The sequence below is a fragment of the Camelus ferus genome, chromosome 4 (assembly GCF_009834535.1).
Source record: "Camelus ferus isolate YT-003-E chromosome 4, BCGSAC_Cfer_1.0, whole genome shotgun sequence".
Classification (NCBI taxonomy): Eukaryota; Metazoa; Chordata; class Mammalia; order Artiodactyla; family Camelidae; genus Camelus; species Camelus ferus.
Window position 1 is genome coordinate 7,920,269 of NC_045699.1, and position 25,715 is coordinate 7,945,983.

The 25,715-nt window shown below is 37.2% G+C and overlaps 1 protein-coding gene across 1 annotated transcript in view; it reads left to right on the forward strand.

The window, feature by feature from the left end:
* AGTPBP1 (ATP/GTP binding protein 1) overlaps positions 1-22,627 on the forward strand; it is a 133,237-nt gene extending 110,610 nt beyond the window's left edge. The window contains exons 23-26 of the mRNA XM_032477488.1: positions 545-676; positions 5,213-5,389; positions 8,543-8,703; positions 21,884-22,627. Of these exons, the coding sequence (XP_032333379.1) occupies positions 545-676; positions 5,213-5,389; positions 8,543-8,703; positions 21,884-22,061 (648 nt within the window). The 3' untranslated portion in view covers positions 22,062-22,627. The remainder of the gene's footprint in view (positions 1-544; positions 677-5,212; positions 5,390-8,542; positions 8,704-21,883) is intronic.
* Positions 22,628-25,715: the final 3,088 nt, after the last annotated feature.

Below are 25,715 nucleotides of genomic sequence, written 5' to 3' on the forward strand. Positions count from 1 at the left end.
CCATTATATTAGTGTTTAAATGAGGTGATCTTCCTTTGGGGAGGATAGGACACTTTGCAGAGGAGCAAAATTGACATGCAAGCCTGTCCTTCATTTTTCATTTTTAAAATGATGATCTTAAAAATTAATTTGAAACCATACCCCCTTCAAAAAGTATTTTTCATAGGAGCATTTTTATGGTCTTTTAAATTAGGTAAATATTTTAACAACCCTTGGGGCAGTGATGAGTGCAGCTGTAGATTTGATCTATAATTGAATTTATTATTTTTAAAATGATAAACAGTAGATACAAAAGAAAGAGCGGAACTCGTGACTTAATGCAGGACCTGCAAAGGATTTAGCCACTCTAGAATTATTCATAGGTCCTTTCCAAAACTAAATATGTATTATAACTTTTATTGATTCTACTTGTTAAATGGTGGCTCAGTTATAGTAAAGGGACCAGGGAACACGGAGCTGTTTATTGGTTTGATACTAACCAGCTTTACTTGGCAATATACGAATTTGAATAATCTTAATTTTTAAAATACATTATGTTTTCAAGGTTTATTGTGATTATCATGGCCACTCCCGAAAGAAGAATGTATTTATGTATGGATGCAGCATCAAAGAGACAGTGTGGCACACCAGTGACAATGCAGCTTCGTGTGATGTTGTGGAAGATGTGGGATACAGGGTAATTATTACAGCTAAGGAGGGAATTTTGAATTTCGAACGTGCGTAAAACTACAGAAAATAACTTAACTTATATGACTGCTCAGATCCAGTAACTCGTTCCATTTGGTTATTTTGTTTTAAATTTTGCATTTAAAATGTTTCTTCTAAAATTTCTTAGGATGTATACCCTGGAGTGGAATTCCTGGATCATATAGTAGTTCTTTTTTAGTTTTTTTTGAGAAACTTCCATGCTGTTTCCCACAGTGTCTGCACCCCCCAACAGTGTGGGAGGGTTCCCTATTCTCCACATCCTCGATAACGTTTGTTATTTGTGTTCTTTTTGAGGACAGCCATTCTGATATATATGAGATGATATCTCACTGTGGTTTTGATCTGTAATTCCCTGATGATTAGCAATGTTGAGCATATTTTCACATATATCTTCTTTGGAAAAATGTCTACTCATGTCCTTTGCCCATTTTTTAATTGGGTTGTTTTTTGTTTGTTTGTTTATTGAATTGTATGAGCTGTTTGTATAACATTTATACATCCTTGTAATATTAAGGATGTTAAATCCCTTTCGGTCATATCATTTGTGAATATTTTCTCCCATCTGAAGGTTGTCTTCATTTTGTCAGTAGTTTCCTTTGCTGTGCAAAAGCTTTTAAATTTAATTAGATCCTATTTATTTATTTTTGCTTTGGTTTCCTTTGCCTGAAGAGGCAGATTCAAAAAAATTTGCTGCAACTGACATCACAGAGTGTTCTGCCTATATTTTCTTCTGTGAGTTTTATGGTTTCCAGTTTTAGATTTTGGTCTGTAATCCATTTTGAGTTTGCTTTGTATATGGTGTAAGGAGATGTTCTGATTTCATTCTTTTGCAGGCAGCTGTCCAGTTCTCTTAGCACCACTTGTTGAAGAGACTGTCTTTTCCCCATTGTACGTTTTTGCCTCCTCTGTTGTAGCTTAGTTGACTGTATGTTAGCAGGTTTATTCCTGGGCTCTTTGTTCTGTTCCACTGATCCTGAAACGTATCTGTTTTTGTGCCAGTGCCATCCTGTTTTGATTACGGTGGCCTTGCAGTATAGTCTGAAGTCAGGAAGTGGGATACCTCCCGATTTTTTATTTTCCTCAGGATTGCTTTGGCTACTTGGGGGCCTTTTGTGGTACCATATAAATTTTAGGATTACTTGTTGTGCTTCTGTGAAAAATGTCCTGGGTATTTTGATAGGGATTGCCTTAAATCTGTAGATTGCTTTGGGTAGTATGGACATTTTAACAATATTAATTTTTCCAATTCATGACTGCAGATATTTTCCCGTTTCTTTGTATCATCTTCAGTTTCCTTAATTAGAGTAATTTAATTGTCAGAATATAGATCTTTCAGTTTATTCCTAGATATTTTATTCTTTTCAATGTGATTTTAAATGGAATTAGTTTCAGATTCCCAAACTAATGATAGTTCATTATTAACGTATAGAAAAGCAACAGATTTCTGTAATTTAATCCTGTTAGAAAAATCCCGATAAACAACCTAACCTACCATCTAAAGGAATTAGAAAAAGAACAACCAAAACTCAAAGTTAGCAAAAAGAAGGAAATAATAAAGATCAGAGCGGAAACAAAATTGAAACTACCCCCCCCGCGAAAAAAAAAAAAAAAGACTAATGAAAGCAGGAGCTGGGTTTTTTTTTTTTTTTAAGAGATAAACAAAATTGAGCCTTTATCCAGGCTCATTAATAAGAGAGAGATAGAAAAATAAACAAAATAAGTGAAAGAGGAGAAATTACAACCAATATCACAGAGATACAAAAAAAAATCATTAAAGAATACTATGAACACTATGGCAACAAATTGGACAACCTGAAAGAAATGGATAAATTCCTAGAAACATACAATCTTCTAAAACTTAATCAGGAAGAAATAGATTATCTGAAGAGACCAATCACTAGTAGGGAAATTGAATCAGTAATCAAAAAACTCCTAGCACACAAAAGTCTGGGACCTGATGGCTTCACAGGGGATTTCTGTCTAACATACAAAGAAGAGTTAATACCTATCCTTCTTCAATTATTTCAAAAAAAAATGAAGAGGAAGGAACACTCCAAATTCATTCTATGAGGACAGCATTAATTACCCTGATACCAAAACCAGAAAGACACTGCCAAAAAAAAAAAGATTACAGGCCAATATCTCTGGTGAATATAGATGCAAAAATCCTCAACTAAATATTAACAAACCGAATCCATGAATATATAAAAAGGACCATACACCATGACACCACGTTAACAAAAGGAGATCAATCGTTGTAATCCACTGTGCTAAAAAAGGAAGGATAAAAATCACATTGTTATCTCAGTAGATTCACGAAAGCCATTTGACATAATTCAACATCCATTCATGATAAAAACTCTCATCAAAGTTGGTATTTTGAGGGAAAGTATCTCAATTTAATAAAGGGCGTTTATGATAAACCCACAGCAAATATCATACTCAGTGGTGAAAAGCTGAAAGCTTTTCCTCTAAAAATGCTTTTCATGTTTAGATTTTTAATCTATTTGGAATTTATTTTTACATGAAATGTGGGGATCTAATTCTGGTTTCCCCACGTATAACCAGTTTTCTCAGCACCATTTATTAAACAGTGCCTCCTTCCTCTGCAGATTTTATCAAGCTGTTACATAGCTTGTTTCCACATGTATGGGTGTGTCTTGGGGTTTGCCTAGGACTGAAAAGAGATGCTTTGTATCCTGTGTGCTTTTCATTCTGCACAGTGTCTCTTCTACTATATTTATGCCTAAACGAGCAGCCAGTTATTTTCCCAAGAAAATTTCAGTAACATATCACTGCCCTTAGCAGAACGTCAAAGCACATTTTCTTTTTGGTGTCCTCTTTCTTCTCTGCCTTTCCCAAATAAATAAAATGATTTGAGTTATATGACAACTGGAAACACTCCAGAGCTATAAAGTGGTAAGTAAAAGTCATCTTCCCTCCATTAAGCACCAATTAATCACTTTTATCATGTGTATTGTGAAGCCTGCCTTAGAAGCACGTTCATCCATAGATGGATGGACACATTGTGTATGAAGTTTTTGTTGCTTTTATTTTATTTTTTTTAACGCTCAACAACTTTTTTTTCACATAATGTTTGTTGGCCATCTTTTTGGGTCCTCATATATGGATCTGCCTCCATCTTTTTGACAATTAAACAAGATTTCCATTGTGTACTTTGGTTTTTATTTTATGGATGTACCAAAATTGATTTATTCAGTGTCCCTGGTTGGTGGTCACTTGATTAGTATTGCCAAATCTTTCATAAAGATTGTGCAAATGAATACTCCTCGGTGAATGATGGTGCTTTTTCTCTAAACATCTTAAATATCGTCTTAGCCAGGTGAAAAAAAATTTCTGCTGGTTTCAGTTTGCGTATTTATGGTTATAAATATATAGGGTCAAGTGTCTTTTCATTTGGTCAATTATGATCTCTCTTTTTAAAAATAGCCCTTGCTCATATTTTTTGCTTATTTTTATACAGGTCATCTATTTATAATTGTTTTTAAAATGAGAAGTCTTCATGTGTATTACAAGTATATTGAAGTTTTTTTTTTGTTTATGTGATTTGAAACTTTTATCATATTTGTTGATTTTTAAAAAAAAAGTCTCCTGAGTTTTGCAGCTTAAAAAGGCTTCTCACCCCAAGATTTTAAAAGTATAGTTCCATATTTAATGTTTTATTTTCATTTAAAATTTTTACTTACTAATTTTAAATTGAAATTCTCAATCTAATTTTAATTTGATTTAATTTAATGAAGAGTGACTTCAGCTGGTTTTTCTCAGTGGCTGGCCAGTTGTGTCAGCATTTCATGAATGATCAATCTTCTTCACTACTAATAATACTAATTTGAACAAATACCTTTGGTTCTAATTCTGAACTTTCTTTCTAAAGATATATGTATTCCTACACCAGTATCACCATTTAATTTACTCAGATGTATAATTTAGGTTAATGTCTGTTGGTCTATTTCTCATCATAGCCTTTTCTTTCAGAATTCTTTAGGGTGTACACCTAAATTTCATTTTCAGGTGAACTTGGGAATAATTTTAAGTTGCAAAAATGTAGTGAGCATTTAGATTCTGATTGTCTTAGCTTTGTTGATTGACTTAGGGGTGACTGACATTTACATTGTTAAATCTCTTAGTCAAGCCATCTTTCATGACTAAATTTTCTTCATTTTTAAAAATATGTTTTTCTTCGTATTTTTAAACATGGCTTTCTTATGTGGTTTTATTCCACTTACTGGCTGCTACTATGAACATTATCCTTTCTTTCATTTTACTTTCTGATGACTATTTGTCTAGGAAAGCAGAAAATTCTAAATTAGTAAGAGAATTATTTTGATATTTTGAATAGAGGGGATGTAGCAAGATCCACTTGACTCTGCTCCAATGACTATACTTCCATTAAAATTTTCAAAATTTAAAAATTAAAAAAAACTTTAGATGCCCCAAAAAGGAATCTCTTGAAATATCTTGCTTTCTCATTCTGTCTTTGCAGACTTTGCCTAAGATTCTGAGCCATATTGCCCCAGCATTTTGCATGAGCAGCTGCAGCTTCGTCGTGGAAAAATCTAAAGAATCTACAGCCCGCGTTGTCGTTTGGAGAGAGATAGGGGTACAGAGAAGCTACACCATGGAGAGTACTCTGTGTGGCTGTGACCAGGGAAAATACAAGGTAAAACGTCTCAGGACTTCTGGCCATAAAAAATACTGCCCGACTTTCCTTTCACGTATACCCCAGTTTCCAAGTATATATCAAATGAGATGTTTGTTATACTGAGTTGTATATAGTTTGCAATAATGGAATTGAATCATATGCAATCTTAAGAACAGTTTGGTTTTTTTTTTTACTTCTCTGAACTAAATAGCTTGCTTTGTGTCCTTGTGAAGTCTTAGTTGAGTCTTTTTACATTCATTGTTTTTAAGAAAGCACACTATAGTACACTTGAAATAACGATTAGTAATTTATAATGAGCTGTGCAAGTAGAACATTATTAATAACATGTTTGTCATTTTAATTGAATGGATGTAAGGATATTGTTATGCATTTAGAAGTAAGCACATTACACTTATTTATTTTATTTTATTTTATTTTTTAAACTTTTTTTATTGAACATTACACTTATTTATGAAGGTTTTTATATTTAGATTTTGTGTGTGTGTAACTTTTAAATGCATATCCCTTCACTAATCTTTTTTTCTTTACTAAGACCCCTCATCTGTGGTGCCACGGGTTTTTATTAGGAACAACCAGAGTTCAAACTTAATTTTTGAAATTAAAGACTAACTAAATGTCAGGTGACTTTGAATTTTTTAATTTTAAGGATTGAGAACTTAATTGACAGTGAATTGGGCCAGCTGCAGATTTGAATATTTATTTTTCTTGCCATGCCACAGAGAGGTTTTCGGGTGTCATGCTAATTATTCCACTCATTCTGTTTTTTTTTGTTCTGGTTTTTGATACGGGGCAAGAGGAAACTGAATCTCAATGATTCTCATATACCTCGTGTAAAGATAGTTACAGCTTTATGTTTGGAAAGAGTTAAAAATCTCCCAATTGGTTAGTATTAAAAATGTAGCATATTATAATTGATGCCAAAATGTTTAAGTGGAGAGCCTAAATGATGGCTTTTCCAGTCTGTAACAAACCTGAAGAAAATTGTATGGATTTTTCAACCGACATTCAAACTTTTGGGGCCTGGATGGGTTGAACTTAATGAAATTCTAATACTTTCTATAGAGTGACTCTTCCCTAAATTTTAGGTTGACCCCAGTATACTGTTCTTCCAAAATGTGCTGTCTTTTGAATTTTCTCCAAATATTTTGAAACAGTGCCTCCTCATCTACCAAAGGCAGGATAGTGGTGAGAGTAGCATGAGTCCTCCAGCCCAAGCCTCGTCTCCCCGCCACTGCTTTGGTGGACTGTGCGTGTGTGGGATGGGAAGAAGCTGGAGGATCACTTTCGTAAAGGACCATAGGTAGTTCCTAGGAAAACAGACTTGGGCAGTCAGTCTGGAGAAGGCAACTGAAAACATCGGTGTCTGTGGAGCTGCCTGTCGGGGTGGGGAGAGAAGTCAGGGAGGCTGAGACCCGCATGCCCCTTGAAGTCATTGGTGGTGCACTGACAGCAGCGCTTTCTTGTTATATTTGGATTCCACTGATAGACTTTCACTGGAGTTTTTTAAAGGGTCCTGTTTGTGTTTTGATAAATTTATTTGGTCATTGGAAAAACCCATTTAAAAAAAAATAGCTAAGATACATTTTGAAACATAAAATGTTAGACTGGTTTTCTAAAAAGTAAATCTATAAACTTTTAAAAATAAAATGGATACTTAATAGTCATTTCACTTTTATATGATTTACATTGCTATATGATATATATTTTATATGATTTTCATTGATAAAGTAACATGGATATAAAACTTATGGAGAGAAGTCTCTTACTAATAGTAATTAGCTAAATTTTTTATATATAAAAATCAATACTTTGATCATAACATATACTTTTTACAAGTCTTTTTTTATTAATAAACTTTTTAAAAGCAGCAAAGTTGAGTAGAAAGTACAGAATTCCCATATGCCCCCATCCATCCCACACACATAATGTATACTTTTGAAACTTGTTAATGTTAACTAATAAGTTAATGTGAGTCTAATAATATTTTAAGAAACAAGTCTCTTCACTCTCAAGAATGTTCTTATATTGCTGAATTTTAGGCTGTCAGTGTTCTTTACTTTTATCTTTGATGAACTAATTCAGAAACAGACATAGCCTTCCTAAACCTTTGAAGAAGGCAAATGCGTTTTCTAACAAAGTCAGTTGAGTCACATTCCCAGGAATATTTGGAGACAGCCAAACTGTTTAAACGTTCAGTTGATCATTATTATGAGGGCATGTGCTACATGTAGAGTAACTCACAGTTTTTGTAGTTTATTTCTTCAGTTACCGTGTGCTTTTGGTCTGGTCACCGAAAGCTGTCTTCCAGCACCTGTGCTCTGAATGATGCCTGCTCCCAGCTATTCCTGCAGCTTTTGTTGGTTTAAGAATTTCATGCATTTTAGAGATTCATTTTTATCTGAAAATTAAATGATAGGCAATGTCTTGGTTTACAATCCATCTTTATCCCTTTTTTGTGGTTTTGTTTAACTTTTGGTAGATCTTACGTTGCTTATTGGGAAACCGTTTGTTAAAAAGGGGTATAGGGGTTGTGGTAAAATTTTGTTTTTGCTTTAGCAGACAGTGTGAAATGAGCATTCTGAACTGACATGGAACATGAGAACTTATTTTACTGCTGTCTCGTTGGCTTAGATTTGTTTGAGTCTTTCTTTGACATAGTTACTTTTTGTTTGTTTTTTACTTACTCATTTCTTTTTATTATGCAGGAAAAGTATTTATAAAGTAATGTTCGAGTGTGCAAATTGGAGGCTTGATTGTAACATTATAATATTTCACCATCAGCATCCAAAGTAGTGGATTATGAGAAGTACTAGCAAGATCTTGTGAAAATATAATTTCACACATGAATGCCAAGAATAACTTAACCACAAAATGTTTATCTATTTTTTTCCTCCCTAATGTGTTGGTGAAAATAGTTTGCATGCAGTAAATGAGAACTGACATTTTATAAATGGTTTTTTAAGAAAGTTTCCTTTGTGACCCAAAATAATCTTATGTTAAGACAATGTGTTTGTGGAGTCCTAGGTTCATACAAATTACCAACCTTTTATTTTATTAATATAGTTATAAATTCCTTTTATGTAGTTTTAATGAGATACAGCCAGAGGAGAGCAAACGTCCCAGTTACATGTTATATTGCTTTATTCCTAGGGTTTACAAATCGGTACTCGAGAATTGGAAGAGATGGGAGCAAAATTTTGTGTTGGTCTATTGCGTTTGAAAAGACTGACATCCCCATTGGAATATAATCTGCCTTCCAGCCTGCTCGACTTTGAAAATGATTTGATGGAATCGAGCTGCAAAATAACTAGGTAAGACACACTTGTTTTATTCTTCTGTTACACGGCAGTATACTGTTAGACTTTATTAAATTAGCTAAATGGAGGAAAGGCACAGAAATTTTGACAGGCAAGAGCATTTTAGAATTAATATAATCAAATTTGCACATCTAGTATTTGTTCCAAAATGTGATAATATTCTTGATTCTTTTAATGATGGTATTTGGATGAAATTTTAATGAAATATCCTTATATTTGGAATACTGTTTTAGCAATCTTAATGGTTTACTTTTAACCCAAAGTTAAGCAACGTGGAGAATAGTTTCTCATATCAGATAATATGTAAATTAAGAGGATGCGGAGATAGGATTCATACTTCAAAAGAAATCTTGTTGATAACCTCGACACAGCAGATGGCTTTCCAATAACCTTCTGGTTACATCTACTAGAAACAGCTAATTTAGTGTCCCCTTGAAAATTTAACTACATCTGCCAAGTGTTCTTCTAAATAGGTAAAGTTTTGCTCCTAAAATTCAGTGTATCTAAAATTTGATCTGTTAGAGGCTCAGAGATAATTCAGTATCATAATTCTTAATTATCATACCAGAGTTTAGCTTTTTATAGTTTGATACATATGGGTAAGAAAAGTTCTGTTTTATAGAACGCTCATGATTTTTGTCGTTAGACAGTGACATCAGGTTTGTTATTTCGTTGCCAAGCTCTGGTATATGTATATATATATATGTATCATATATGTATATACATGTATATTTAGCAGTTTAAGTATAGTAAAACATCAGTTGGAACTCTGCTGTTTATAGCGATAATTGGGACAGTGATCACTTGAATTCTCTACACTTCAAAGCACTTGGTAAATAATGGAAACAGGTATGATTGTCGGTTGTTCTCACCGATGTTTAGAAGCCTCCTTTAAAGTTATTTCATGCATTCTTCTCCCCCCTCCCCCGCTTTATTGAGGTAAAATTCACAAATAAAATTGTAAGATATTTAAAGTATACAACATATCAGAGTAATGCTGGCCTTGTAAAATGAATTTGGAATTGTTCCCTCTTCTTCTAATTTGGGAAGAGTTTGAAAATAATTGATATTACTTCTTCTTTAAATGTTTGGTCGAGTTCCCCACTGAAGCTGTCTGGCCCTGAGGTTGTCTTTGTTGGGAGTTTTTTGATTATTGACTCAGTCTCCTTACTGGTAATTGTTCTGTTCAGATTTTCTGTTTATTTCTTCGTGATTCAGTCTTGGTAGGCTGTATGTTTCTAGGAATTTTTTCCATTTCTTTTAGGTTTTCCAATGTGTTGGTGTATATTTGTGCATAGTAGTCTCTTAATGATCCTTTGTTTTTTTTGTGAGATCTGTTGTAACGTCTCCTCTTTCATTATAATTTTATTTTTTTGAGTCCTCTCCTTTTCTTGGAGAATCTAGTTAACAGTTTGTCTACTATATCTTTTCAGAAAATTAGCTCTCAATTTCATTATCTTTTCTCTTGTCTTTTAGTCACTGTTCCATCTGTCTGCACTAATTTTTGTTGTTTTCTACCTTCCGCTAACTCTGGGCTTAGTTTGTTCTCGTTTTTCTAGTTCCCCGAGGTGTAAAAGTAGGTTGTAAATTGGAGATCTTTCTTTTTGCTTAACATGGGCATTTATTGCTACAAACTTCCCTCTTACAACTGCTTTTGCTGCATCTCATCAGCTTTGGTATGTTGTGTTTCCATTTTCACTTCTCTCAAGGTATTTTTTAAAATTTCTCTTTGACTCATTGGTTGTTCAGGAACAGGTTGTGTGATTTCCACGTATTTGTGAATTTTCCAGTTTCTTTTCCTGAACAGTTTCTAGTATTATTTCATTGTGGTTGGGCTTGATATGATTTCATTCTTCTTAACTTTATTAAGACTTGTTTATGGCCTAAGATACGATTTATCCTGGAATGTTCTATGTGTACTTGAGAAGAATATGTATTCTTTTGCTGTTGGATGTCTGGTCTGTGTGTTTAATTCCAGTTGTTTTTTAGACTGATTTTCTGTCTTGGATCATCTATCCAAATTGAAAGTGGGTATTTGAAGTCCCTTGCTGTTATTGTATAGCTGTCTGTTCCCTCCTTCAGATCTGTTAATATTGACCTTGTGTATTTAGGTTCTTCTATGTTGGGTGCATAAATATTCACAATTGTTATAGCCTCCTGATGAATTGATCCTTTTATTATTATATAATGACCTTATCTCCTCTTATTACCATCTTTGGCTTAAAGTCTGGTTTTTTTGTTTTTTTTTTTCCCCTCCTTGTATAAGTATAGCTACCCCTACTTTCTTTTGGTTTTCATTTGCATCAAATATATTTTTTCATTACTTCAATTTCAGTCTGAGAAATGAGTTGTCTCTTGTAGGCAACATATGTTGGGTCTTTTTTTTTATGCATTCAGCCACACTGTTTTTTGATTGGAGAATTTAGTCCATTTACATTAAAAGTAATTATTGATAAGTGTGGACCTACTATTGCCAATTTAGTTGTTTCCTGGTTATTTTGTAATTCCTTCGTGTCTGTCTTCCTCTCTTGCTCTCTTCCTTTGTGACTTGATGGTTTTCTGTAGTGGTGTGCTTTGATTTCTTTATCTTTGGTGTATCTATTGTAGGTTTTGGCATTGCATTGAGGCCTACATAAAACATCTTAAATTTAAAATTTCTATTTTAAGCTGTTAATTACTTAACTTTAAATGCATACCAAAGCTTCCCCCTCCTTCACATTTTAAGTTTAATGTCACAGTTTGCATCTTTTTGCTTTGTATATCCATTAACAAATTGTTGTAGCTATAGCTATTTTTAATACTTGAGTCTTTTAACCTGCATGCTAGGTTTGTTAAGTGATTTACGCATCACCACTGCAACATTAGAACATTCTGAATTTAACAGTATGTTTACCTACACTGGTGAGTTTCATACTTTCATATATTTTCCTGTTACTAGTTAGGAGCCTTTTGTTTCAGCTTAAAGAACTCCCTGATGGACTCCTTCATCGTTTGTTTATCTGGAAAACTTATATCTCACCTTCAGTTCTGAAGGACAGCTTTGCCGGGTAGACTATTCTTGGTTGGCAGTTTTTTTTCTTTCAGCACTTTGCATACATCATCTTACTCCCTTGTAGCCTGCAAAGTGGCTGCTGAAAATGTTACAGTCTTATCTGGGTTCCTGTGTGTGTAACGAGTTTTCTTTTTTTTTTTCTCTCTCTTGCTACCTTAAAGATTCTCCTTGTCTTTAGCTTTTGATAATTTAATTACAGTGTGTTTTGATGTTAGTGTTTTGGGATTTATCTTTTTCAGTACTCCCTAGGCTTCCTAGATCTGATTGTCAGATGTCTATTTCTTTTCCCTGGTTAGGGAAGTTTTCAGCCATTAATTCCTGAGTAAACTTTCTGCCCCCTTTTCTCGATTTTCCTTCTGGGAACTACAATGTATATCTTAAGCTATTTTCACTCTTTTTCATTATTTCTTTTTGCTGCTTTGTTTGGGTGAATTCTACGGCCCTTATCAAGTTTGCTGATCCTTTCTTCCACTTGATCTAGTTGGCTGTTGGACCCTTGAATTGAGTTTTTTCAGTTCAGTTATTATATTCTTCAGCTCTGTGAATTCTGTTTGGGAATTTTTTATATCTTCCATCTCTTTGTTGGAATTTCACTTTGTTCATGCATTATTCAACTCTGGTGTGCATCTTTATGACCGTTATTTTGAACTCTGTATCAGGTAAATCACTTTCATTCCCCTGCCTCTTCTCAAAAAAACCTGTTCATCCATACCTACCCCCCCCCCCGCCCATTTGCTTATGTCAGATAATCCTATTCTTGGCATCTCCTTTTCTCTCCCTTACACTTAATCCAGTCTGCCACCCAGGACTTTTGATTCCACCCCCAAAATATTTCTGAGATCTTTCTATTTCTCTTCACCACCTCTGTCATTACAGTGGTCCAGGCTGCCATCATCTCTTGCCTCCTCTACTCCAGAAGCCTTCTGACTGGTTAGAAGACTTTAAGTTTGACTTTCTCACTGTATCTTCTGTGTCTTTTGCTTTCATGAGTAAGTTTCTTTTCTTTTGTCTCTGTCCTTTTTTTCTGGATGTTTTTTCTAATCAACCTTTAATTCACCCGTGTTCTCTTCAGTGGGGTGTAAGTGTGAAATTTATCTTTTCAGTTCTCAATTGTAGTTAATTAAGTGGGGATGAGGGGGAAAAACTCTAAAAAAAATTCTTGGGAGGGTGATTTTTAAAAATTGAGAAATATTGCCCAAGGGCTTACGTCCAGTAGCCAGCATTGTGGGAGCCCAGTAGGACTTACTTTGAGCCCACTTTCCCTTACTCTCCTCTCCTACACCCCATTTCTGCCTTTTGGCCTTAAGCAAATCGTCTCTCTGATAAGTCTTTGGAAAGTCAACTTTCCATCTCTTTGAACTAGGGGATGGCCCAAGCAAGGGAATCTAAAGGTCTAATTGCTCTTTATAAAACCTTTTAACCAATTCTGTTTTCAGTTCCCCGATAACATTATCTTCAGTTCCTGAACTTTTCTAGGGAATACAAACTAGCATTTTCTTCTTGGCTTCCCCACCTGTGGATACTTAGCAAAGTAGAACAAGTCAGAACTCAAGCCCATTAATTTCACCCATCTTCCAACACTTTGTTGATATCTCTTCTTTGCTATTATTTCCTCTCTGGTTTTCTTTTTTTAATGGGTTTATCCTTTAACAAAAGTTTTTTTTTTTTTTTCTGTTACCTTAGTGGCTTTTGAGATCTACTGTGTTTACCGTAAGTTATAGAACTTCCTTTCCAGTGATGCCTGTGGTTGAAAATTAATTATGTTTTATATTCTTAGGGCATTCATTGGAAATTACCACACATAAATCATTTTAATTTTGCCCAATTGTATTTGTTGCATAATAAAAATTCCATTTCATACAACACTATGTCTGCATTTTGTCTTTCCTAGGGGGTGTGTTTCTTTTAGGTCAAAGCTGGGAATGTGGCTAGAACTCATTTAAAAACTTAGAGCTTGTTGGGCTGCGCCCTATAGGCTGCAAGCCTTGTGATTTGCCAGAGTCAGGAAGGAAGAAAGGGCCTAGAGACAACGACACGGACTCCAGTGATTTATTCGATAGGGAATCATGTCCAATGCGAGGTCCTGGAGAGTAGATGGCGGGCAGGACATGGCAGCAGTCTTCGCTAGAGTGGGAGTGGGTGTTTCCGGTTAGGGGAGGAGTTGCCATCAGGTCGGCTCAATGATTACCAGGGATAACCAGCAGAGGGGCGTCCCTCGTTGCCCCTTTGATAAACTAGCAGGTGGCACCATTCTGATCTAAAAGTTAGAACAGTCACCAGCTGGGGCTGGGTCTGGGGGGGCCGCGGTGGGAAGCCAGTTGCTGATTAAGCTGAGTGATTAAGAGGGAAGGTCAGTCATGTGAGTAGGATGTGGGTGAGGCAGGGTCTTGTCCAAGCAGAGCATGTAGGGAGAGCAAGAGAGCAGCCCTGGTGAGCGGCCTGACCACACAGCCACGTAGTGTATTCGAACTTAGCAAAAGTCTATTCTACCTGTTACCTGAACTATTTAATAGTCTTCTCAGGGACCCTCATCTGAGAACTGATGAAACATTTAACAGTACTTCTCATTAGGATATTGTGATGGTGATTAAATTTCAGGATATTAGGCATGCGGTTTTAAGTGTGTTTAAAACATGATGGGAGAGTCAAGTTGAAAAATACTAAACTCTATACAGTGTTTTATTGTAATAAAAATATACCTGTGTTTAAATGAAGCCTACTATCTTAGAATCAAACAGCATGGGACCTGTGTTTATAAGTTGAGATGAAATTCACACAGCGTAAAATTAACCATTTTAAAGTGAACAGTTTAATGGCATTTAGTGTGTCACAGAGTCGTGCAGCCATCAGTCACCTCTGTCTAGTGCCAGCACTTTTTTTTTTATCACCCCCAAGGGAGACCGTCATACCCGTTAAGCAGCATTTCCAGCCCTTGGAACCACTGATTTGCTCTCTGCCTCTGTGGATTCACCTCTTCCAGATGTTTCAATAAGTGGGTCATATAGTGTGTGACCTTTTATGTCTGGCTTCCTTCACTTAGCTTCAGTTTTGAGATCCATCCCTGTTGTAACACGTATCAGTATTTAATTCCCTTTTGTGCACACAGCATGGACATTAGAAAAGTTGATGATAGATTTTTCCTAATGCGTCTAATAAAATAACTAAGCTGAAGAAAGCCTTTAAAACTTACTTAGCATTAGTTCTACTTTGTGTTAATTCTTCTTTAAAAATTCAATTTGATGTGTTTTGATAAGTGTAGAGTGCATTTCTACTAAGATATAGGGAATGAATACAGGTCGGTGGACCAGTTAGCGTCATAATGTTCCTTGGTTGAAGGCTCTGCCCCTGACCCTAGAGTTATAAGAGAAGGTACCTGGGAGTTATTGGTAAAGTAGTACAGAAAGATTGATTGCTACAGACTTTTAACATTAGAACAAAATATTAACCTCCATACATTCTTTGTGTGAAGCTAGTGTTTATTTATAAATATATAAGAACGTTTTCTTCTGAGAAAATTAAATTGATACTGTTAAAGAAAAAATTATTCATGATACTTGTTAAAGAACCCAGAAGGCAGACTTTCCTCAGGAGGACGGCTGCAGTGGGGCTTTGCGATAGGGAAGAGGTGGGCTCAACACTGAATACAGTAAGGGAAAGTGAGGATGTACAGCCAAGGAGTAGAATAGGGGATTGGTGGTTGGAAAATGGCTAAGAGGAAACAGCTAGGGTAAGGGAGATTCTGGCTAAGTTGACTTGACAAAATTTTTGCTGAAAGCACACCAGGGTGATCAGATGCTCAGAGTGGGGGATTCGCTGACTAAGCAGGATTCTTGCTAAGCCTGGGGTAAGCAGGCAGAGCCACTGAACCACGTACAGAGCCCCAGGTCAGCTCCTAGTCGGAAAGAGGACTCAGAGGACCCTGACTCACGTTTGGTCAAGGAGAGGGTCTCTGTCAATATGGAGCATTTGTGGTCAGTTGTCAACAGCAATATCTAATACCTAGCTATGTGGTCAAGTTTACTGGAACAAATGTGCTTTATTTTTAATGTACAGTTTACCATTTAATCAAGCTAATGTTAGAAAAGGCTCTTCCTTTTTACTGGCTGTGATGCACATGTTTGAGTCTGGTTTGCATTTCTGAGAATCGTGTATTACTACCACTTAGAAAATTCTTACAGCTCTAATTGCTATTGAAATATTTTCTGGGCAGATAAATCATGCCATGAAATTGAATATCAAACTTCTAGTCCACTGGAAATCATAGTTGCTCATAACTAAAAATGAAGATGTGTACTTTTGTACTAAGTCCGTGAAATGCTGTTGTACCCACAAATACAGAGGAGATGGAAATTGTCTAGAAAAATAAGTTTGGGACTTCTGTGCACACTGTAGGACCCCAGGCCAGATTTGATTGTACTGAAAGCTTTGAGGCATATCTTAAGAAAAGGAAATTATCTGTATCATTGAGATCCAAATGGGTGTCAGGTCAGCAATGTTAGTCTCTAAAACCTGGCTGTATAAGAAATTTGATGACCAAATATATAGAGAGAAATGTATGTGTCAAATATATAAATATTATGGTAGCCTCTTGGAAGAATGAAGTGTTTTTTTTCACTTAAGCGTCTATTTGAGACTTCAAAATAAGCATATAGTATATTAGAATAAAGAACACATTTTCTTCCAAGAGGACTCATTCTGTCCTCTGGCAGGCCGTGGAGTATAGCGGATTGCCCCAATTTAGTGAGGAGCCTAGCAGACTTGAGCGGGGTATGCAAATGTATGAGATGTGTTGAATTCTTGGTTCAGCCCTCCCCCCTTTCTAAGCTGCAGCCCTCCAGGGGTCACAGTTGAAGGCCCAGGGCTTCCCCTCATCTCAGCACCACAAGACTGCCCCAAATTCCGTCACCGACTGTCTGGTTTTGCTGCTTTCTGCTCTGCTTCTCAGCCCCTTGCGCTGCGTTCCGTGAGGGTCTGTCAGATGCCTCTCCAGCGCGCATCTCTCTGGTTCCCTTCTTTCAGGAAACCTGGCAGCCTTGACCTCCAGTTTTTGCCTCCAACCCTTTGAAATTGCTGAAAGCTCTGATGACTTCCCTGCCTCTTAGCCGCTGCCCTTGCCTGGCCTTGGCTTTCTCTGGACTTTGCCCCATGCACCTTTTCTCTTGGTTGATTTTGCTTCGTATCCTTTCACTGTAATAAGTCATCGCTTTGAACTGTGTGCCGAACCCTGTAAATCCTAGCAAATCAGTGAACCCGGGGTGGTCTTGGGACCCCCAGTGTGCACGCCCATTCTGACTTTCTGTTAAATTGGATTATTTTCTCAGAGGTTCTCATGTTCTACTGAAAATGATCAGAGGCAAATGGTATTGTAACCCCTCTACATATGTGTGTAAATCAAGGCTCAGGGATGAATGTATCCAGGTCTAACTACAGATTCCCCTGTACTTTCATTATATCTTGCATCTTCCAAGTGATTAAGTAAAAATACGGAAAAGGAATGGTTTCAGTTTTTGAAGCTGTTCTGCATTATTTGGGAATTTAACCATTTGACCCCCTCTCGTTACATGTAAGAAATGTTTTTAGATCATTACCAAAGTAAGTTAGGATTTAGTGACTATTTCCCAGAGGCAGGTTAGGTATACTGTTTTTTTCCCAACAGACTATCAGTAAATTAGCAAGTTTTTTTCTTTTTTTCCCCCCAAATAGATAAATAATCTTTCTGATATTCTGTACACTAACCCTGTGTGTGTGTATGTTGTGTGTGCTTATGTGTGCAAGTACTTCTGTGTATGCTGTGGTCACTTAAGACTGAAAAAAATTGTTACTTGTATTTTCCATGCATAATATTGCTTACTTTGTGATATTTTGTTAATGCTATATATCTCTTGTGAGATAGGAATCAAGTTATATAAATCAAATACTCTCCGATATTTGTGTAGACAGAGATCTTTCACCATAGACCTAACATTTCAACCCAAGAAAGACACAATCAGCAAGTCACAAATTTCTGATAATTTGGGCATTGGAACATTTTCCTGTTTGTGCATAAGGTTCAGAAATTCTCTCCCAGGGTATGTTTAGCCTCAGAAGAATGCAGGGTTGAGGGAGGCTCCCGAGTTACAAAGGTAAGGCGATGTTTTCAGCCCTCTTGACTTGGGGCAGCCCATCACCTGGGTTCTTCAGGAATTGAGAAGGATTGAGTTACTTTTTTTTTGTTAACAAGGTAGGCTTTATTAACGTCATAGTAGCATGTTATGTTTGTACAGCTGAAGAGTTTAAAATGCCTTCACATTTCCTCTCTGATTTGAGCCAGACAACTTTGTGAGCTGGTGGGGCTGCTTCACCCTTGAGAAAACCCGGTGCTTGCAGAGAAGTAAGTGATTTGCACAGGGTCGCGGCGCTGGTCCGTGGAGGAGTAGGGCGCCGAGCCAGGATTTCTGACTGCAGCTTTGACTCTTCCATGCTTGTGTAGGTCACAGAGCTGGGGACCTGCAGCTGGGTGTGGCACTGGATGGGGTACATTTGAGGGAGCCGGTGAATGTTTTTGGTTTAATTTTGTGCAGTGCTTAACAGTTTAACATAAGGATGGCCAGAAAACTTTCTGAATCGGAGTGAAGCAGAATTACAAACCTTCCCTGCATCATAATGACATCATGCAACAGAGAATTTCAGTGATTTGTCCTATGAGAATGCCTCTTGGGTGAAACTTTTGATATTTTTCTTGAAGCAGCATGAGGAGGATTTGTTTTTGAACTAAAATGCTCTTCTCTTTTAGAACGAAGTGTTTCTTGTTGAATTGTTTTTAGCTTAGTTACCTTTACCTGTAAAAATAAAATCCCGAAGAGAAGGCTCTTCAGGCAGGTGTATGTGGAACAGCTGTTAGAATGAAATGGAAACAGGGCAGAGAAGTGAACGTGCGAAGAAGATGAGGACGACACGGAAGTGGTGGTGGGAAAACAAAGTGATAGTGGTGGGAAATAAGTAAGTGCTGACTAGACATCTTTTATGATTGAAATAATGTTTGAATTCCTATCTGCCGATGTAAAGGGATTGTCTCATAACCCTAGGGCAAATTACCGTAAAGCCTTTCTCTTAAGTGATGGTGATTGTGAGATAATGTATGTGAAGGCACTTCCTAAGCTGTCAAGTGCTCAAGACATCTTTTGGAATTATTAATAAAAGTAAAGCTAAATTGTTACGATTGATCTTATGCCTTAAGTTTTCTTCATTGAGGTCAGTGGGATTGGGTCATGTAAAAATCGACGATCTTGTCAACCTCGTGGCTTCTCATAAAGAGCTGAGCGAACATTTGTTCAGGGCTGCAGGAGAGCTGACAGGAGGCGCTGAGATGGGTAAGTCACAGTTCCTGACTTAAGGCGCTTATGAGTTAGTGCTGGGAAGACAGGCTGACAAGTAGATGGTTTCAGCTACAGTACAAAGGGCATAGAGAGAAAGGGCACTCGTCCCAAGGTGGGCTTTTATTTGTGTAGAAGAACATCTACAGAGCCAGTGAGAGCTGCGTTCAAGTGGAGTGCTGGGGGCGGTACCCTTCCTTCTCTTTCCTCATCCAAGCATTCCCCAGCTCCTTGAACCCACATGTGCTGATCTCTCGTCTCCCCCCCGACCCCCCTCCCCACCATGAGTTCACACCCACGGCCCCGTTACCATTGCAGGATGTATGGAATAGTTCAGCTACAGTGTAGGCCCTCAGGAAGCTGGGCTAGGAACATGATTTTGTTGGGATCTGCAGAAACAGGAGTCAAATACCGGGGCCACTGTGAGGTGCAGGAGTGGAATCAGCGGATGAGACTAGTCCACTCCTGCGTATAGGATGGGTGATGCAGAACGTGAACAGAGGTCATGTCACAGCATATGAGAGAGCCAAGACCAAGAACTGACAGTCCCAAATTAGTTTCTGTATTTAGAGCCCTGAGCATTCTTTATTATGGAATTTCTTCTGAGTTTCCAGGAGCTTGCCTTCCACATTGTGCTTCTCAGTCTTGAAAGTGCTTACCAGCATCTGATACCAGCGCTGCTCCAAGTCTGCTTGCTGTCTGGGAGCTTTTCTGGCTTGATCCTGGGCTGCTTTGTTGCCCCTAAATCAGCTTCTCTCTGTCCCTTTCCTTACTGACCTACAGCTTATGAGACTAGGCTTTTTCTTTAAACTCTGTCCCTTAGTTCAAATTGATTAATTTTTTAGTATTCAGCTTCCTGGGTAGAACTGGGTCTTTGCTCTGCCCCTCAGTGTAGCGGCTGGCTTTCCCGAAACCAATTTCATTTTATGCCAGTCTGTTTTCCTTGGTGGTGGTGGTGGCAGGGGACGGGGTTGGGATTCTGCTGTGCATAGATCTCCTGAACAGTGCTTGCCTCCCCACTCACCCACCTGCATGGAGTTTGTGCTCCTGCTGCCTGTTGGGAGACCCTGTGATGCGTCCACTGTGCCCCATCACTGAGGAGCCGGCCTCTGTAGTCCTGATTGATTTCTCCCGCCCTGGTACCAGGGCGGTACATGGCTTTGGAGCAGATCTGTCTCATCTTTGCATCTCCACAGTCATTTCTCCTTGTGAGAGTCTTCAGGAAGAAGATAAGCAATTGTGGCAAGAGGTTTTTCTTGCTTTCTCTCTTCACTTCTCTCCCTCTCCTTTGCTTCAGCTAGCCTTCTATCTCTTTTAAGAATCACCTGGGATGGTCTGAGAATTTGAAACACCAAAGTCAAAGTGGAATCAATTAAAATTTTTCAAAAGAAAGAGAATAATTGTCATTTGAAAGGCAAATATTTCTTTTCTTTTAATCTAACTTTTTTCTAAAAATCTAACAGATTGATGATGTTTTAGCTGCATAACTGTAAAACTGTTCTTGTGAGTGTTAGATGTGTTACAAAGCCTTACACAGTCCTCCGAGTCACTCAGCTTGACTCATCAGGACTGCTCTGCCGTGGTGCGAGGTCTGGATGTTTAAGAGGAAGATCAAGGCGGTTTTGCAATGTATTTTTGTCTTTTCTTTAATGAGCAAGACTAAAACACTTCTAGGATAAAAGACAGTCTCACTGGTGAGTTTTGCCTTCTCAGAAAATTAGAACCATACAATCCATTAACTTATCTTTCCTGCCCAAACTTCCAGATATCTGAACTAAATTCAACATTCAGTTGCAGGAATTCTTTCATTTTAGGTGCCTGATAACACCTGCTTCTCTGCTCATTTAAAAAGATTATTGTTCCGTTTTTATTGTCTGACTTTATAGCTTTTAATTCCATCAGCAGTGGGAAATCCCTTTTGGAAGTGGGGGAATATAAACAAACATACATCTATATGAAATTAAGACAATTTTGGTCACAAAATAGGGCATTGAAATGTTTCTGTAGTGCTTCTTTGATAGAGGGTGTGTGTGTGTGTGTGTGTGTGTGTGTGTGTGTTAAATCTCCTAAATGGGGAGAAATCATAATACTGTGATTTTTTTTTTTTTTGGAAGAGGAAAGAATATGTTACCCCAGTGGCAAGGCTGTCTTAATCCCGCACAGCCTACCTAATGAAATATTTAGAAGCACTTGGTGCTTTTAAGCAAGTATCTTATTCTGTGTCCCGAGAGAAAGTAATTTATCTGGGTGTGGAGTGTTCATTTGTTTTTCATTTTTATTCTTGACCAATGGAAACTGTGAGGATGGGTATGTGAGCTATTTTTATGGCAAATAATTACTTTATAGACTTAGAATAAGTGGTTTTAGGGCATTACTGGGGGAACCAATTAGATACCACAGTTTCTTATAAAGCCTATTGAAATTATCTGTTGCCTGATTTATAGTGATTAAAGTGAACTTTTAAGCCTACAAATTGGTGAAATCTTTCAAAGAAGTAATCTAATGAGAGCCCGTTGTTTCTGGTAGCGACCTAAGGATATATATTGACACTCTCATCAGATAATTGAAAATAAACATTTCACCCTTTATTATCAATGAAAAAGATTTTGACTATTTTAAATCTCTTCATTTGTTCGTTTGGATAACATTTTAAAAATTAACCCAAGTTACTTACATTGAAATCAAAGGTAATTCCAGTGTGGTCAAACAGACTTATATTAGCACCTTAAACCCTAATGAGGCTCGTGTGTTGTGTGTGCTTTGGCTACAGCCCCACCACTTATGTTTTGGACGAAGATGAGCCTCGGTTCCTTGAAGAGGTTGATTACAGCGCAGAAAGTAATGATGAGTTAGACATGGAACTGGCTGAAAACCCAGGAGACTACGAACCTTCTGCACAAGAAGAAGTACTTTCTGACACCGAATTATCAAGAACATACCTACCTTGAGCCCTTTGCCATCTCTTGTTAACTGCAAAGAAGAAATGAAATATCTTGGTTTTTATCACACAGGAAGCTTGAGAGAAATGAATTTATAGAGCGCTGACTCAGAAAGACAGAAAGCAACTCGGGCCTGTCTGGTTTCAAGACAATAAATATGTTATTATTTCATGATAAAATTGGCACTTGTTTTATTTTAGATATTCAATGCACTTTATACAGCATTGAATTATCAAATATTGGATTTACTTTTTTTTTTTTAAACCCTGCATATCATTGCATGAATTTTTATCTTTTTAAGGGTATATCCTGCATCAAATGGATAATTTTGAAGTGTGTGAGAATATAAAATCTAAATTCTAGAGTTGTTGAGAATCCTGGGTTGTTGAAAACTAACATATGTGTACCTGGATTTCTGTAGCTGTGTCTGTGTAGGGTGGGTAGATATTGAAGATAAGACTGTTCTTCAGAATCATGTTCACTGTTGAGTTGTGAGTGATAATCCAGAGTTTGCCTTGAAACCATTACATTCTACATTTACCAAATTAAGCAAATAAAAACTATATGAAATGTTGCATTTCGTCATCCTTTTTAACCAGCTCAGATTATTTGGTTTATAGAAGAGTCTTCGGGGGGAATATTAGAAAAAAAATGAAAAATCCAACATCTGACCACACAGATAAAAATTCGTTTTAAAAAATACTTGATTGACTAGTGCAGGTATAGTTTATGCCTCTCCTTGTCATAAAAGGTATATTTGAACAGCTCTTTTCTCTAAAATCGACTCATGGGTGCAGCTGAAGTCTATCACTGTGGTCAGTTTGTTAAAAAGCTTTAAACATGCAGTGAAGACATGACCCGGTGTGAAGTGAGGGTTTGTGTATTAAGCTCACGTAGCGCTTGCCGAGCTGTGCTGTCAGCGGTTCCCGAAGCGAGCTCACGCTGGGCGGGCCGACGCTGGGGACCGAGTCCTGGCTGACGGCAGTGGCCCTCAGGCTTCTCTTGTCGTGACATCTTCCCGAGTTCGAGCTGTCCTGCTGCAGGAGTGACTTTTGTCCTGGTGTGAAATAAAACAAGCCCAGCGACTTTTGGATAAACGCTTTCAGAACTGAGCTTCTGTTGTAACAAAACAAATCCAAAAACGTGACCTCATGAATAGATTTTTAGCAGGACTCGGGTGCTTCGCTTTGGCACATTATCTTCACTTATTTCTGAAGAGAATGTTTTAAAATCTTGGGAAAAAAACTGTAATGATGGAAAAGAAATTATAGAAGAGTGCTTCAGATTTTTGCATTTTTCCAAATCAGTGACTTTCATTGTTTTATTTGAGGCAGTTCATCCACAATGTAGCTTCTTCTTGGTGTCAGAGGAGCCACGTTTAGAAACATAGCATGGAGCACTGATGATGAGGTCTTTTCTCAATATAGCCTAATTCTTATTCATCTCAGAAAATAAAGACTAAATAGATCGGGAGGTTGAGCCAGCCTTCTTAGTGTGTGGTGACCTGGCTTAGGAGAGAGCAGTGTTAGCAAGGTAAAGTATTATTTATTTAATAATTTCTCTAATGAGTCATAAACTTATTTATTATTCACATATTTTATATTTAAAGTAATTAGACATACAATTTTTTTCAGAGGGCGGATTATGGAGCCACTGTGTCTGTATGTGAACATTTCTTGGATCTTGCAAAACTAGAAATTAAAAACCAAGGTAGTCACGTAAGAAAGGCAACTGTAGTTACTGGAATGTGCAGAAAAACTCAGAACATGTTTCTTACGTTAGCAGCGTAAAAACCCCTTACCACGTGTGCTGTGATATTTTATATGGATGAAGCACATCTTTAAGAACATGTTATAAACCTGAATATGCCTTTTATTCAATATTTATTCATAGGATTGAAGAGAAAGCCCTTATAGTTAGGGAAAGACTTTTTTCTTTAACAATAAATAGCTTTGGAAAAATAAGAAATAATTTAAAATCCTAACTTTCCTAATTAGGGGTAAAACTAAGTTTCAATGGCTATCAGTAGCTAAAAATGCCCTAAATTTTACATCCATGGTTCTTGTCTTTTTAAAGAATTTCAAAGAATGATTGAGATGCCTTCAATGCCATAATCCCCAAAATTAATGTGTAGCAGATAAGCTGAGTCTAATGACGGAATTTAGATTAATTTAATTTACCTTGCGTTTGGAACTGTAACTTTCTCAACTGTAGTTTTGATCTAATCCAGTGGTTCTCAAACTATATATATAGTGTGCATGAGAACCACCTGGGGGACTTGCGTCTCAAAACACAGATTAATGATTCTGTAGACCTGGGGTGGGTCCCCCAAATTTGCATTTCTGAAAAATTCTCAGTGGTGAGGAAGCACATTATGAGAGCCACTGCTATGATCTGGGGCTCTTTCGGCATCACAGTTTCCAAGGAATCGTAGGACCTATGAATGGGAAATTTGCACCAGGGATCAGTTAGATCAAGCTAATGTGCAGAATCAAGAAAATAGGCAGAAATCAAGTAAGGTCACAGGCCTCCTGACCACTAGCCTCATATTCTTACCATAGAAGGAGATGCTGCTCTGCCCCCCGAAGTGAGGAATGGTACAAGCCTGAGGGTCAGTCTCACCTGAGTTGTAAAATTTACCAGGCAAAAACCTCTGGTTCACATCGGCTTTTCCTTTATTGCGTAGTGTTGTTTGAATATTGGATTTTGTTCTGCATTAATTTCCTCTCTTAATCAGTCTCTGCCACTTTTGCCAGTTTTTGTATGGTGTTTGGAAAGCTGGACATTTGTCTGAATCTTAATTACCGTAGAGAAGTAAGCTGGAGTTCCGCTGCAGATAGCACGTTGGCCGCAATGAATGTGATACTTCTAAATTTCAAGCATACAAATTAAGATGATCGTATTATTATAAGCACTGAAATGGATAATATAATAATTGTACTAATGAAATTGTTTTTGTGCATGATCCAGAAATAAATTACAGTTATGAAACTATAAATGTATCTTTATAGATCTTTTTGTTTTCCTATATATGTATTTTAATCATTACAAAATATTAATTGAAAAAAAAGTGAATTTTTCTCTTATTTTGGTGAAGGTTGAGTAGCTGTATGTAAACACCAGTTCTCTCCATTAGGAAAAACCTGTTGAAGCAATATTTTAATTGAAAGGCTGTTCTACTTTACAGAGCAGAATGTAATTTTTAATAAGTAAATATTTCTCTGGTTAAAGTGTATTTAAATTGCTGCATAGAAAAAAGGAAACTCAGGAGAAAGTCTCATTTTCTTTATGAAAATCAGTGTTTTGAAGGTTCAGTCCCTGAAATGTCCCATTTCAGTTATTTTCCACTGTTAGTGATACTTACAAAGCACCTCTGCCGTCCTGTCCTGGGCTGACGCTGGCCAAAGGGGAGCCTGCCGTGGTGGTGCCCTCCTCTCCCTAGACCCTGCGCGGTGACCGAGGCCCGTGGCCTCTTACTCTCAGTGTCCCACCTCATAAGCCTTCCTTAAACCCAGGCTCTTGGACCTGCTGGCGCCCTCTGCCAAGTCTGATTACGTCCTCAGAGCTTGGCTGGTTGTTGGGGGCACTGAGTCACTAAACTTTTTTTTTTTTCCGTTTGAGGTAGGTAAACATGCAGTGCCTAAATGGAAATGAGTGGCCCTC